This window comes from Mauremys mutica, chromosome 3, assembly GCF_020497125.1.
Source record: "Mauremys mutica isolate MM-2020 ecotype Southern chromosome 3, ASM2049712v1, whole genome shotgun sequence".
Lineage (NCBI taxonomy): Eukaryota > Metazoa > Chordata > Testudines > Geoemydidae > Mauremys > Mauremys mutica.
The window spans coordinates 133603109-133618463 of record NC_059074.1 but is presented as its reverse complement, the minus strand read 5'-3'; the positions used below and the strand labels follow the sequence as shown (position 1 = coordinate 133618463).

General features: G+C 43.3%; 1 protein-coding gene and 1 non-coding gene across 2 annotated transcripts; both read left to right on the top strand.

Annotated features, from left to right (window-relative positions):
- Positions 1 to 1234: 1234 nt before the first annotated feature.
- TOMM20 (translocase of outer mitochondrial membrane 20) lies at positions 1235 to 15355 on the top strand. The gene is made up of 5 exons (XM_045010816.1): positions 1235 to 1492; positions 10426 to 10472; positions 11291 to 11372; positions 12681 to 12823; positions 14946 to 15355. Exons 1-5 carry the CDS (start codon positions 1369 to 1371, stop codon positions 14988 to 14990), a joined length of 441 nt encoding a protein of 146 aa, XP_044866751.1. The 5' UTR covers positions 1235 to 1368; the 3' UTR covers positions 14991 to 15355.
- Positions 2531 to 2668, top strand: LOC123367740. The gene has a single exon (XR_006578622.1). It is a non-coding gene; the product is annotated as a small nucleolar RNA SNORA14 (small nucleolar RNA).

The following is a 15355-nucleotide window of genomic DNA, read 5'->3' as shown; positions in this document are numbered from 1 at the left end:
AAGGGAGCTTCTGGTGGCAGAACCAGAATGCAAGGCTAAAGGTGCAACTACTGCTAAAATGTAGCATGTATCTGATTAGAAACATGCTGTTTTTTAAATCAATCAGATGACAGGTCTAAAAGTTGGGGCATGGAAGATCAGGGATTAGGCTAGCTAGTTTGAGACAGATTGTAAATCAGGGCAGGGACTGACTGATTTGTAAAATGCCTACAACAATAGGGCTTCCTTTTTTGGTTGTGCCCAAGATGCTAATGTAATAGACATGATTAATAATGTCCTGTGGAAAAAGCTGGCACTGCAGCTCTATCCTGGGAAGATCATGGGTCAAAAAGTAATTCTATCACCCTATCAAGCCTTTTCAGATCTTCAGACTTAGCGAGCGGCTCTCATTTTTGTTTTCTAAATGCTATGTGGCTGTTGAAATGCTTGTGCAGTAACTACATGCTGGGAGGAATGGGGGTAGAGGGAAATGGCCCATAAGGTCAATCTCCACTGCCCACCTGGGAGCACCTTCTAATATTGGTCTCCTCCTAATCCAACTGTAGAACTCTCCTTTGCTGGGTCTGGGACACTGACAAAAAATGCCAAGCCAGGTCCGTGGTGAGCTGAGAACAGGGCCCAGCATGCTACCCTTGGCTCGGTGCTTCCTTGTGCTCCTGTCTTGTCAGTATCCACCTTCTGTCTCCTACCTTGCACGGGGAGGCCCGTGACTCCCTGAAGCAAGGGCTGTCCCTGCTCTCTGTTTGTGCAGCACCTGGCACACTGGGCTCCAGGCCTGGACCATGCCTCTCTCCCAGCTACACCTGCTGGAGTATCCGAGGCGCACGGTGGGCTGCTCAGCCCTGCCGGAGCGGGGGGGGACGCGGGGACAGGCGCCGCTCCCGCTCCTCGCTATGAAACGCCCCTTAGCGCAGTGACCGGGGACGGGGAGCTCAGGGCGGCAGCTGTCCTGCCCCCGGGGTCACTGGCCGGGCCGCTCTACGCTGGAGCAGCAGCCTGGGCACGTGCGCGAACAGCTTCCCCCAGCCCCGCCCCAACCCAACCCAGGTTCCAGCACGCGCGCCTCGCGCCGATACAAGGACCGGGCGCCATCATTCGCACATGCGCAGAGGGACGAACGCGGTCACAGGCTGCGGTCAAGCCCGGCGGTGAAAATTGGAGCGAGGTCCTCACGCATGCGCCGTCAGGGTGTTTCGTTCAGGCACGTAGACAGACAGCTATCCCTGGCGCGGATCGATGACGTTACACCCGGAAGCGAGGGCCTTTTCTCTCTCCGCCCGCTCCAAGGTGGTGGCTGGGTAGCGCGCTGTGCCGCGTAAGGCGGAGCAGAGCCCGGCTTCGGGGGTTGGCGCAGCGGGGCCAGCCAGGATGATGGTGGGTAAAACCAGCGCCATCGCCGCGGGCCTCTGCGGGGCCCTCTTCATCGGCTACTGCATTTACTTCGACCGCAAGAGACGGAGCGACCCCAATTTCAGGAACCGGCTGCGGGAGCGTGAGTGTCCGGGATCCCCCGCCCCTCCCCCGCGAGGCCTCGCGCGCGCCCTCCCAACCGGCCCCACCGCCTCGCGCTGGCGAGTCCGCCCCAGGCGCGTGCTGGGGTTCCCGCGGGAGGGGGGCACGGACACACACGCACGTGGTTTCTGGTGTCGGCTCCCCCCCTCCCCCCCATGGAGTCTCTGCTCCGCCCCCATCCCGCACTGCGGGGCTCCCTCCCTGCCTCTGTCTCCCCCCCCACGGCCCTCGCTGGGCTCTGATGCATTGCAGCGGGCCCCCTCCGCGGCCTCTCCCCACCCCCGTGGAAGCTGACCCTCCCCCCAGCACGGGCGAGTTGATCGATCGGCCCAGAACGGGTTCTAGGCCGTCCGAAGGTCCTGCGCGCAATACGTTGCTGGAGGGGCTGAGGAGCGGCGTCTTGTCCCGGATTGATTGTCTTTCCTCAATCCCCCCCACTTTCCTTGAGGCCTCCCTGCGTGGGACCCTGTTTCCTTGGTTACTAGATGTGCACAGCAAAGTAGGCCAAGCAACTTGTAAAATGTAAGGGGTGGGAAGTCTTCAGATGCAAAACCGGTGTAGGGGTGTCTCACTCATGGGAAAGGACCAAAAAGAATAGGCTGGGGCAGTTGCCTTTGCTCATGGTTACTTGTGTGTTCTCCTGAGGTGCACAGTGATTTGTGTGAAAGAGATGGGGAGTTTATCCTTTTCTCTTAAGTTTAGCTGGATCTAAATGGTTATTTTTTTAATAGCACTAAAGAATCCATTTTTATCTAACTATATTTCTGTGGTTTGCATAAGTTATTTGTTAAATAAATTTAAATCCTTGAATTGGAATCTTGCCTTTGACATAGCACCTCCTTTTTTTCAAATTTGGCTGTCTGTAATATTTCATATTGCATTATCTGGTTGCAGTTTCAATGTTTTTGTGAGGTAAGGGAGAAAAACCATACCATTTGATTTGAAAAATTGCTAAGAGTTGAATGAGGAAAGTAGCAACACCCAAGGTCTCTGCGACTGCTCATTTTGCTGTTACCTACTGCATTCTCAAACCCCTCTGGTAGCTTTATTGCCATAGCGTCCAGAATAAGAACGAATGCAAGAAAAAACTGAAGATCTATCCAAAATGTGGAGCTAATTTCCTGTGGCTCTTTGTTATTTCACATCTTCAACAGTCGCTCAAATGCTCTAATGTAATTGAGTTATGTTTTTAAAAGAAAGATTGTAGTTTTCTGTAAATTTGAGTTCTGGAAGTTACTTATAAACCACTCCTCAGAGCTGATACCGTTATGTGCCAGTCAAGAGCCAGAGAATCCCTGTACAGAATCTTGAATATATAGAATTGCTAAGCTGAAGAGAATTTTTTGCCAAAGAGGAGTACATCCATAGCTTGCTATGCTAAAAATAGGTATACTTTACATTCTTCTGTCAAGGTAGTCATGCGTACTCAACAACCTAAATCTTGGATTTTAAATATCCTTAAAGATTTAACACTCTTATATGTGGACTGTAATAATCAATAAGTAGCCCTGACTGGATTATCACATGTAACTTATAAAACACTAATTTACAGCAAAAGCATGCTTTCCTTGATTTCATAGACAAGCTTTCACAGACGACAAGCCAGATAAACAGCATGTATTAAGCTGTATCTATACAATGTATGGGCAGGTAACTTCATTTCTCTGTGCAAGGACCACCTGCACTATTGCTACAATAGTGCACTTTTGCACATCTGGCTTTGAAAATTGGGAATAAAAGAAATGAGTACAATCTAATTTTATAACAATGAGTTCTTTCTGAGTGTTTAAGTTTACTGTTTACTTCTAAAATAACTTGGTCTATTTCCAAGTATACTTGTACCATGTATGGTCATATTAAGATGATCTGAGATGTTATATAAATTTGTTCATAATGCAAATGTCAGATAGCTATTGTATCATTGATGAGAGAGTTTGGGCCTGATTATCCCATCTGCCATCATTTTGTTATTACTAAGGGCAGGTCTACACTGAAAACGCTGCTGTAGCGCTTCACTGGTGACACTACTAGGCCGAAGGGAGAGCTTCTCCCTCTGCTGTCTACACCAGGGGTTAGGTCAGTATAACTGCGTCACTCAGGATTGTGGATTTTTCAGTTATGCTAATGTAAATTTATAGGGTAGATCTGTCGTTAGTTCCAAACTACAGTTGACTGAAATTGTGAAAACTGGATATTTACTTGATATTATTAAAAATGTATAGTTTCATGCGGTAGCCTTAGTCTTATTTTTTTTTAATCTTAACTTTCTGTGTTGAATGAGCCTTTCACTCCAGGTCCAATAGGAATATTTCTTCCCTTTGATTTGACTACTAAAAATGCCAGCTGGATGCTCAAGTAATGAAGCTGATAGTGGCTTGACAAGGGTCTCTAATGGAGCTTTCAAGACAAATTTAAACTCATAATAGAGATTGTTTTATTAGGTCAGCTGCCTTAAAGTTCCTTGAGATCCTCTAATGAAACTTGTGTACATAAGTCTAAATTATTAATCCTGTGTAAAAAGACTGGTACATTCCATTGCATTTGACCCATCTGTGTATTCAATTTCAATGTCATGTGACGTGCATCAGAATACAGAACCTCTTCTGGTTCTTTGCATGTATTGATGTGACTGGCTCTTGACTGTAAGGCCTTATTGATACTGAGGTTTTTCTGAAATTCTCCATTGTGGCTTCCACTGTTTCTCTAGTACCAGGGCAGCTCAACAGGTGCTAGTAACGGTGTGTGTTAGTGTAGACAGGTTAGTGGTGTCTTTACCACTGTTGACTAGGCCTGCTCTGAGAAGAGTTGGACAAAATAGTGGTCAAAATGCAGTAGCTGGTCTGCATTGGTGCTCCCACTGTGTGGAACTGCACTAGTAGTAGAGAAACGGAAGGAAAATTTCATGACTACTTCGTGTAGACAGTAGACACAACTTAGGCATTAGATCTTAACAATTAATACAATTCAAAGATAACAAATATAACCTTTTTAGGTTTCCATGATACTAGAGATTGATGAAATGTATCCGTTTGGAAGCACCATACAGAGTGGATTGTCTATCATAGGATATACATAGCAATGAATAGTCTAATACTGAGTGGTGAGGGGGACAGGACACCAAGACTATACTGTTATATCTTTTGTTTTCTGACATGTATTTAGGAAACTATCTGGGAATCAAAGGTCACAGCAAAAATAAATAGGCCAGATTCATGTTCCAAGCATTAAAAAAATGATTACTGCCCGTGGATGCTGAAAGTGACTGACAAACTAAACTCTTGTGCAGTGTTTGAAAGTGAGTCTCTTGATCTTGCTTAGATTAATTTCTATTGGAAGCTGCAGTGTCAGATCTATTCTCTGTTTCAATTACTGAAGTGAGATTATAATATAGGTATATTTGGTGTTTACTTGACTTCAGTGTTTCTTGTCCCAAATATTGGCATAGAAATGTTGTCTACGCTTTCATTTTCAGCTTCTACTTCACTAATTTTATGCTGTAAGCATTCGGAGCATTAGTCCCCGAAGCTATATTTTAGGAAATGGTTCTTGGATGCTGTGATGTACCTTGGTACCACCTGTCCTTAGTGTGTGGAAGTCTTGTGGTGTGCCTGCTGTGGATCAGCTCCCCAATTCCACCAGCCTCTGAAAATGCAAACATGCCTTGCTCTCTCTGTACAGGGTAGCAATAGGCACACACCAACCTCCAAGCATCCCTAAAGTGTCCAGACCCTGTTACCCTGAACACTCTCAGAACTCTCTCAGGCATTGTTTACACTGGAACCCGAACGAAGAAACTTTTGTCATTCTGCGATGTGAAAAAAAACCACACGTGCACCCCAAATGGCAAAAGTTTTGCCGATTGAAAAGTGCTGGTGTGAACAGCACTTTGTCAGCGGGAGAGCTCCTGCTGACAAACAGCAGCTACACATCTCACCTTTTAGCAGCACAGCTGTGTCGCTAAAAGGTGCGTAGTGTGGATATAGCCTAATTCTCCAAAAGGAATATCACACATCTGCTAACAGGCCTGCACAAGATGTGGCCCGGGGGCTGCATGCCTACTCACCCCCCGCGGGCCGCACAATGAGCCCACGCGGGCTGCAAACAGTGGGTAAGGGAGGGGGGCTGAAGAGGCGGGGGGTGAGGAGGCAAGCTGGGCGGCGGGGGGGGTTGTGGAGGTGAGCGGGCAGTGGTGGTGAGCGGGCAGGCAGTGGCGCGGGGGGGCAGGTGAGCTGGCAGCGGGGCGGGGCTGAGGAGGGTGAGTGGCTGGGCAGTGGTGGGGAGGCGGGGGGCTGAGGATGGGAGCGAGCGGGCAGTGGTGGGGGGTGAGTAGGCAAGCCGGGGCGGGGGGGGGGCTGAGGAGGCGAGGAAGGAGTCAGTGGCTGACCTGTTCTGCTGATCTGGTCTGGCTCCCATCCCCTCTCCAAGGGCTGCAGCTGTCTGGAGTTGCTGCCTTCCACGCCTTCCTCAGTCACACCTCATTCATTCAACAGGGCAATTGATTACAAAGTTGGGGGAAGATCTTATTCTACTTCTAGCAAAAAGACATTTTTCTTTTACCTTAATTATACTACCTTAGGGGCCCGCTATAACGTATTACCAAGGTTCAATACCGCTGTTTCGGTGAGGCAGCGCTGGGGAAGGAGGGTTTGTTTCCATGGGGTGGGCGGTGCTGGGGGGGGTATTTCAGGGGGGCTGGGAGGGGTTGTGTTTTGGGGGGGACTTGGTGGCACTGGGGGGGGGGTTCAGCGGGGCAGGGGGGTTTGGCCCTCAGCTGTTTTCTTTGGAGTAATATGGCCCTCAATGCTTTACGAGTTGTGCAGGCCTGGCTATCAAGATTCACCACTCCACTTAACACAGCACTTAGATATGTTTATAGGGAAAACCAGAATAAATGTATTGTCAAAGAAGATATTCAAATGATAGTAAGAAAGAATGTTGGAAACAAATGGTTACATATAAAATAAAATCATAACATGCTTTCTAGACCCTAATTTAATTCACAAGACCATCTGTTTCTTATAGGATAGTTCACCCCAAGTCCTTTTCCCAGTGTTTTCAGCCAGGATGGCTGATTGAAGGAATACCAGTATGTCTCTGGACCCCCAGATATACCAGACCTTTTGATATTCACTTCAAAATAGTTGTCCCCCCCCATCCCCTGCTGTTTACCTCTTCCTGTCAATTTCCTTCTGAAGTCTAAGCTCTTCTTTATCATTTGAGGCTGTATGCTGACAGACTTCTATTGTAAGATACAAAATGCTCCACCAGGAAGATAAATGTCTCCCATCTCCTGTCTGTACAAGTTTGCCTCAAGGTATGCTGCCTTTTAATGACCTTTTACTACAAGAAGATAATTTTCAGCATATATACATTTTTCACACATTGTGATGGCTAATGTGACACAGGCTTTCATTAGAATCCTTACATAAGTATTTTTTTTGTGAATCCAAGGATCTGTATAACCCAGTGGCCTTTGGCAGTTGGCACCCAGAAGTCCTTGGGTCACAAATGCTGATTACAAAACAACAGTTCTATATGAAAGTATACAATGTTGTGTAGTCACGTTCGTCCCTGGATATTGGAGAGACAAGGTGGGTGAGGTAATGTCTTTTATTAGATCAATGTTGGTGAGAGACACAAGCTTTCAGGTCTGGTAAATGTACTCAGAGTCTCACAGCTAAGTGGCCTTGAATGGTGCCTTGAAATGTTTTGACTAGTTATGCTAAATAATCTATTCTACCTTGTATTTAGCTGTGACTCTGAGTACATTTCCCACACCTGAAGATTAGATTTACCTGTGTAAAGCTTGTCTTTCTTGTGAGTAGAAGTCGGTCCTCCCTCACCTTGTCTCTGTATGAAAGTAGACAATCAAGATGAGCATTTGGGTTTCTATGTTAACCCAAAGCCCTTTTATAAACCTTAACGTCATATAGTAAAATATACCATTTTGGTTTTTTTAGAATGGATGGAAACTTTAATTTCTCTTTAGGTTTGCATGGAAGAGTTCTTAGTTTTTTCCAAAGCCTAATTTTCTAATTACTTTGCTCCTTGCTATCATGGCTGAAGCCATACTGCTGTCTGCTGCTCCAAGAATATTTTAAGCTTGCTGCTGCAAACAGGTGTGGAAGGAATTCACAAATATTCTCTAGAAGCATTTGTTAGCGTTCTCTACAATTGTTGTAACCAGTGAATTTATGCTGTAGGTTGTGGCTCTGAACTGTCAGATGCTTCAAAGTGCCGCTGCAAGGGTGTGTGTAATGTATTTAAAAACATTTGTTTGGCTAGCTGATGCTTGCTCTTTTTTTATCAACTTGAAGCAAAATCTTTTAGAAGAAATGATGTCATTAACTTTTGGAACTGACCTGAACAATTCTAGGTCCCAGTGGCTGTTTATCTTAGGACTACTTGTGCAGTATAATTTAGAGCCGTAGTACTGGAAAATATCTCTGCATCCCAAGAATAGGCTAAAAATGTAATCTTATTTTTAAAATGGCATAATCAGACAATAGCAACCTAGAGTTACCTTTTGCATCTTCTCTATATTCCTTTTTTAAAGACTGTTCTTCTCCAGGCTCAGATTAAAATGCATCTCTCCTACTTATGATTAATCATGAAACATCTACATTTTTAAATGTCTGTTCCTGTTCTGACAGGAGATTCTAAAACCAAAGTTTTTTTCCTTAAGAGCAGATCTCTGAATGCTGAATTTACGAAGTGATTAGCCCTGGAAATAGTTGTTTTGTAGTAGCTGCTGTACTCATGCTGAATGCACTTCAGCTGCTGCATTCAGCATGAATTCTGTATTCTCATGGAGGGTAGGGACATGTTAAATGTTTTTCTTGATCCTTTTAAATTTGTCTTTTAAAATTGCTTTAAATCAAGTCTCAGGCTAACACTACTTAAACTTGCATATGCAAAACAAGGAAACTGGGGGTTAACTGAGAGAGAACATTAATTTCTCAAGCATAAATTGTTTTGACTGGTAGATTTAGAGAAAAAATGTTCTTTATAATGCACTGCAGTTTAATATTGCAAATATATTTTCTTCTTGTATTTCTCCATCTGCAATATTGCATAGTAGTCTAAAATGTGTTATGGAAATTTAGGGATCAGGATAATACTGCAGGTGTCATTTTGATAGAAGTTGAAATTTATAAATGTCTCCCATAAACAGTGTTGATTGTACATCTCCTGTTTTTCTTACATTAAATTGTCAACTGGTGCAGGGGTTTGCAGATGTTTTCATAGTGTGGACCATTTACTATTCCAAACATCTGTTTGGCCATTAGAGCAATTGCTTACGTGTATTCTAATGGGCCATATGATCAGCAATTTTTGTCAAACCCTAATTGTTCACTGTCCAGTGATCTAATACACTTAAGACCTGGTCTCCACTTGTAAAAACTTTTTTCAGCATAACTGTTTCAGTTAAGGGTGGGAACACAATGACAGTTATTTCTCTTCCCATAGAGGAATAGCTGTACTAGTATAAAGCACATGTATACCCCTAACTGCATTGACCACAACAGGAGTTGTGATATTTTGAACTGTCTATGCCATACTGGTATAGTGGTACAGTTTCCTAGTGCAGACAAGCCCTAAATCAACTTCTGTATTCCTGTGCTACCTGATGATCCTGTAAATGTCATTTCTTTCCCAACAGTTTTGTATTTGCTCAGACTCTGTTCACTTTAACATTATTTGGGGATTTTGTTGTTTTCTGCTCACTAGAACCTATTTTACCAGGTGCCAACCCTTAATTCGTATCTATTAGAGAGGGCTTGTGGCTAGTCATGTTTCTCCAGTGGGCCCTCTTCAGCCCTTAAGCTACCTGAGATGCAGAATGCCCCAAAGGATATGTAAATGGCTGTTCATTGAGGTAACTTGACTCAATGTTAGGTTGGCTTGATTTGAAGACCAAACTTTTCAGCTGCTCATGAAGGCAAAGGCATATGTAAAGGAATCCTGTACTACTCATTCTTTGCTCGCTTCTCTCTTCTTTGGCCAGGCATGCACGGAGCAGGAGTAACCAACAGTACAGTTTCTGTAGTACATAGTACAGTCTGTGGGAGAAGAACCCATTCTTCCTGAGACTGTATGCCCAGGGCTTTCCTTACTGCAGGGGTGGGCAAACTTTTTGGCCTGAGGGCCGCATTGGGTTTCGTAAATTGTATGGAGGACCAGTTAGGGGAGGGGGTCATGCCCCCATTCCCTGACGACCCCTCTGGGACCCCTGCCACATCCACACCCCCCGCTCCCGATCCCCACCGCCCCATCCAACCCCTCCCCTCATTCCTGATGGCCCCCCTGGGACCCCTGCCCCATCCCTGTCCCCTGCCACCCCATCTAACCTCCCCCTCCTTCTTGACTGCCCCCCCCCAGACTCCTGTCCCCATTCAACCCCCGGTTCTTCCCCCAACCCCTATCCACACCCCTGACCACCAGGCCGGGCTCTGCAGCTGCGCTGCCCCGGGAGCTCACAGCCCCGCCGCCCAGAGCATTGCGCCGGTGGCCAAGCGAGCTGAGGCTGGGGGCTTGCATCTCGGGCCAGGAGCTCGGGGACCAGGCAGGACAGTCCCACAGGCTGTAGTTTGCCCACCTCTGCCTTAATGCCTCTGATTGTGGTAGGGGATGGATGGTCGTGAAAACATATCGTCTCCAAAGAGAGAGAACTGCACAGGATATAATTCATCCTTTGCTAAAGGATTTTTCAGTTGCCACCTGTGTAGTGTGTTCTTTGATATTCTGCTGTGGGCCTGGATTGCATCCTTCAGCCTTCATTCATAAGTGTCTAGTACATGTAATTATCAGTTCCTTATTTTGAAAATAACTTTGGACCATTCACTGTTTTAAAATAAAAACAGAAGATTATTTTATAATTAAAAATTAAACCCATGATATTTTTATCTACAGGAAGGAAGAAACAGAAGCTTGCCAAAGAGAGAGCAGGGCTTTCCAAGGTAATACTGTGTTCATTTCTGTAGTCCTATTTTGAAAAATGTCTTGTTTATACCAGGATTAATTGTAAGCAGGATCTGTTGAAAGCGTGCTGTGTCCTTGCTTCCAATGCTAACAACCCTCTTGCAATATGCACTGGGATTTTTTGGCTTCCATAAACAACCATCTGGGGGGGTTGTATTCTCTTGTGTGTAACAGATGAGGGGCCAATACTGGGAGGTATTGTGCTCTTCCAGTTCTCTGAGCTCAGTGTGAACTGAGGGTGCTCAGCTTCTCAGAGGATTATCTGTTTAGGAATTTGTAGGGTGTAAAGGTTACGCTCAGTCAGATGCATTCTGAATACCTGAAGTGTTAAGTTTCTAGCTGAAGCTTTGGGTTTGATAACATCTTTACTTACTGTTAGTGAGTCCCCTAATGAGCAATGTGGAAAATAGTTTGTCTTGCCCAAAATGAGAAACATTGTTAGACTGACTTAGACATTGAGTGTATCTGTTACAAAGCATCTTAGAATTTAAACTTTTTTTTAAAAATCCAGCATTTTCCTTCAAATTATTTGAATATAAAAGTTTAAAAAACACCATCGCAAAGAGTGGTAAATGCAATGATGTACTGAAGTTGTTCATGCCTGATCTTTAGAAACATTCATCTAAATCTCTAACTTAGCAGGCTATTCTAAGATACTGCTTTTTAAACCCCCTTTTGCAGTTTTCCTCTACAAATGTGTAGCTATTCAATTTTGTTTTAAGTTGCGGCTCTTTTGTGGTTTATGTATTGATGCTTTTTGAGACCTTGCCAATTTTTTGTTGTTGTTGTATTACAGTTACCTGATTTAAAAGATGCTGAAGCTGTACAAAAGTTCTTCCTTGAAGAGATACAGCTTGGCGAGGAATTACTAGCACAAGGTGGTTGTTGCAAAAGTCTCTAAAAGGAATTCTTCTCCAGTCTGGCAGGGAGAAGAGTGTTGTGGCCTGACATAGAAGCATTAACTAAGGCTGTGGCTACACTTAGCACTTCAAAACGCTGCCACAGTAGCGCTGCCGTGGCAGCGCTTTGAAGCGCTAAGTGTAGTCAAAGCGCCAGCGCTGGGAGAAAGCTCTCCCAGCACTGTCCGTACTCCACCTCCCTGTGGGGAATAACGGACAGCGCTGGGAGCCGCGCTCCCAGCGCTGGGGCTTTGACCACACTGGCGCTTTGCAGCGCCACAATTTGCAGCGCTGGAGAGGGTGTGTTTTCACACCCCACTGCAGCGCTGCAAATTTGTAAGTGTAGCCAAGCCCTAAATGTTTTGCAGAGCTTTAATATGCCATGTTTTTAAACTGTGCAAAGATTGTTTTTACAGATGTAGGTCAAAGTGCCATTTTAATATTCTCTGCTATTGTCACCTTTTGTAATTTCTCATGCAGTTCTCTTGACACTTCTCCCATCTATCCTGCAGCTATGTACAAGTTAAACTAGACTTGCAGTCTTTTCTTTGGGAAGAAATGAAAAATATGGGGAATAAACACTTTCCCACACAATACTGAATATTTCAAATAAACAATCACTAAGCATCTCACCTAATGTAATATAAAACAAATAATTATCACATAAGAGGCTACCATTTCGATGCATAACAATGGAAGAATCTGCTTCCCTTTAGACACCAGTTTTCAAATTGTTACTTATGAAAGTTACATATTTTTCAATTTACATCAGACAAAACGTTACTTTAAAATACAATAATCCTGAAACTGATTTTCAGTGCTTCCTTGTGGGAAATGTAGCAGTTCTTTTCCTCTTTGCATCAATAAGTGAAGCTTCCTCTGGGATAGTATCATTAGGATGTGAACCCCCTCTGAGACAAACCCCTTTCACTTAATGGAGGCAGTGAAATGATAGGTATGTCTAAAAACTGCAGTGAAAATTCTTGACAAATTTCTTTCTGTATTTAGTATATATGTAGTTAGACTTAGGAATCACAGTTGGATGATATTTTAGGTTAGCAGAAATTAGTGGAGTTAAACTTTTAAAGAAATTAGCCATCAGAAATGAAAATGTAAGGTTACTTTATCTGACTGGATAGAGACAGTTTTTAGTTTAAAAGCTACAACATGGTTGTGAGGGGGTAACATTTGTAGTCTCCTTTGTTGATGTAGTGAGGTAGCTTAAGTCAAACAATGTAACGTAATGCACCAAAGGCAAAATTTGAAGTGAAACCTTATGTCTCATAGGTGACTATGAGAAGGGTGTGGACCACTTGACAAATGCCATTGCTGTGTGTGGACAGCCACAGCAGTTATTACAAGTCCTACAGCAGACTCTTCCACCACCAGTGTTCCAGATGCTTCTGACTAAGCTCCCAACAATTAGCCAGGTATGTAAAGCTTCTCTCTCTCTCCCTCCTCCCCCTCCCTCTGTTTTTGGGGATTGGAAATAATGGAACTACTCTTCACCAAGGTTATCTGGTCTTTATGGAGGGTGGATATTTTACTGGTTCCACTGGGAAGACAAAAAATCATTTGGAGGATAAATGTGCTTTTCCATTGACGCTTTCAAAATGAGTATGAGAAAAGTACTGTGTGTTCATAGATTAAAAATTAATTGCAAAGTTGAAATGGAAAAGTTAACTCTGTAGTTACCTACTGAATCCCCTTTTCTTTGTGTGTCAGCAACTCTGAATCTGTAGAATCTGCTCCAGTTCTGATGCCTTTAAGCAAATCATCTCTTTCCAGATACCTGTGGGGCGGGGGGTAAAGCAAGTAGGTAAGCGGTGGGTGCTTTTATTGTGATGTGGTTTTAAATTGTATATTCTAGGTAATATAAAATGAGAGAAAAAAATTTCTACACCACATCCAAGTAATGGAAGCCACTACTACTTTTAGTCTTTCTAGGTCATCTCTGCAAGTCGTTGCAGAATTATGCATTCCAGGTGCATCACTCTGATACTGAAGTTGACAGTTGTCTTTTGAAGACCTGTTCCTAAACAATGTTTTAAAATGTTTTCTAGAACACTTGCTGGTCATTTTTAATACACATACACCATTAATAATACAGTGCTGAAAATACATCTGAATGTTTTATCACGTGACATAACAGTCCTGTGGTGGTCAGAAAAATGGAAATATTTGCTTATCGTATTAGAAGGATATCGCTGCTCTCTGCAATAGAACATACTTATTTAAATAACTTGCAAGTCAGAGCAGTACTGAGTTGTGGACATTGCTCATTGTAAGTTCTGCAAAACTCACACACATCGTAAGTTCTGTATAAATTTTAAACATTGCACTTTGAGTAGCTATGACTAGTGGTGTCAAATGTGCCTATTCCCAACACCTAAAAGAGGAATAAATCTTAATTACCACCTTAACCCTTCCTAATCACTGTCCAGTCTAGTCAAACTCCCTACAAGTATAGAACCTGGCATTTCAAGTTTAATCCTGAAGGGAATTTTGATTCTACATGTTTAAGCCCCTGAAAAATACAGATTAATAAGGGAAATACTCAGAAATTAAATTCAGTGCATATTTCTATAATACACAGTCTGTATGAGCTGAACTACGTGAACATCAGGCCTGAAGGCCATAAAAGAAGGTGTCATGATCAAGAATTTTAATACCTTTGTTTTTCAGTTTATATAACTGAAAACAAACTGTCCCCTCAAACTTAGAAGGTGATTGGTATATGAACTGAACTTCTTGTATCTTGTGGAGGGAGGGATAGCTCAGTGGTTTGACCATTGGCCTGCTAAACCTAGGGTTGTGAGTTCAATCCTTGAGGGGGCTATTTAGGGAACTGGGGTAAAAATCTGTCTGGGGATTGGTCCTGCTTTGAGCAGGGGGTTGGACTAGATGACCTCCTGAGGTCCCTTCCAATGTTGATATTCTGTGATTCTATCTTGGATGGCTAAATAGCTAAAACTCCTTGTAGCTCTAGTTTCAAAATATCCTTCTTGGATTGAGAACCATGTGGGTTCTTTTGGATAATGTGTTAAGAACAGAGTCCTGTCTGCCCTAGGTGGATGCTAAAAATCACATGGCGCTCCCTTGGACGAGTAAGGGTTTGGCTGCGTATCCTTGATGACAAGCTCTCCTTCTCCTAGTGTTGTGCCATGTTGTGTGTGTTAGTTGGTTGCCACCTTCCAGCCCATGCATGACTGCATTTCAGTGCTGTATGTATGTAATTCCTAAAGCAGTTGGGGATAAGAGGTGGCATAAACATGGGAAATACAGACTGTCTCAATGATCAGGAACAGCAGTCACTGTTTCATTAGAGAACAATGACAGCACACACAAGTGATTACTGCATCACTAATAAGAAATGCGATTTATATGACATTGACTTTGTCAGGTATTGCACAATACTTCGATTTTCCAGTTATAATCTCCAAAAATCCCTGTCAAATGTATGCCAAGCATACATTGTTTATGTACGTTCAGTCATCGGATTTCTTAGTGACAGTTTTATAATTAAGTTTGTTTGTTTTTGTTTTTTAACAGAGAATTGTAAATGCACAATGCTTGGCTGAAGATGATGTGGAATGAGAAATCGCACCACAGTGGGGGAAAATAAGTGTTTTCTTAGCCCAGAAGATGAGCATCAGTGATGGGATAAAAGGGGCGAATATGGTAGTTAAAGAACTATGTACCACACTGAAATCTACCAGAGTTAATTTTAACTTTGTGTAGGTGGGTTTGGCTGGATTTTATTTATTATCCTAGTGAAAAGTGTATTTTGATAAAAAAAAATCATTTTATAAATACACTGAATTATCAAAGTATCACTATGTTCATTTAATACTAATATGCAGTTGTAATGTTGTACATATAAAGACATAAAGCTACTACATATTAAATACCCAATGCTCATTTTTGAAAATCAACGTTAAGGCAATAAAGATTTATCTGTG

Bases quoted from the DNA above. Each gene is read 5' to 3' on its own strand.
- TOMM20 (XM_045010816.1), top strand. From the start codon at position 1,369: ATGATGGTGGGTAAAACCAGCGCCATCGCCGCGGGCCTCTGCGGGGCC. The intron at 10,473-11,290 runs GTAATACTGTGT...GTTGTATTACAG, and splicing joins AGAGAGCAGGGCTTTCCAAG to TTACCTGATTTAAAAGATGC. The intron at 12,824-14,945 runs GTATGTAAAGCT...GTTTTTTAACAG, and splicing joins AGCTCCCAACAATTAGCCAG to AGAATTGTAAATGCACAATG.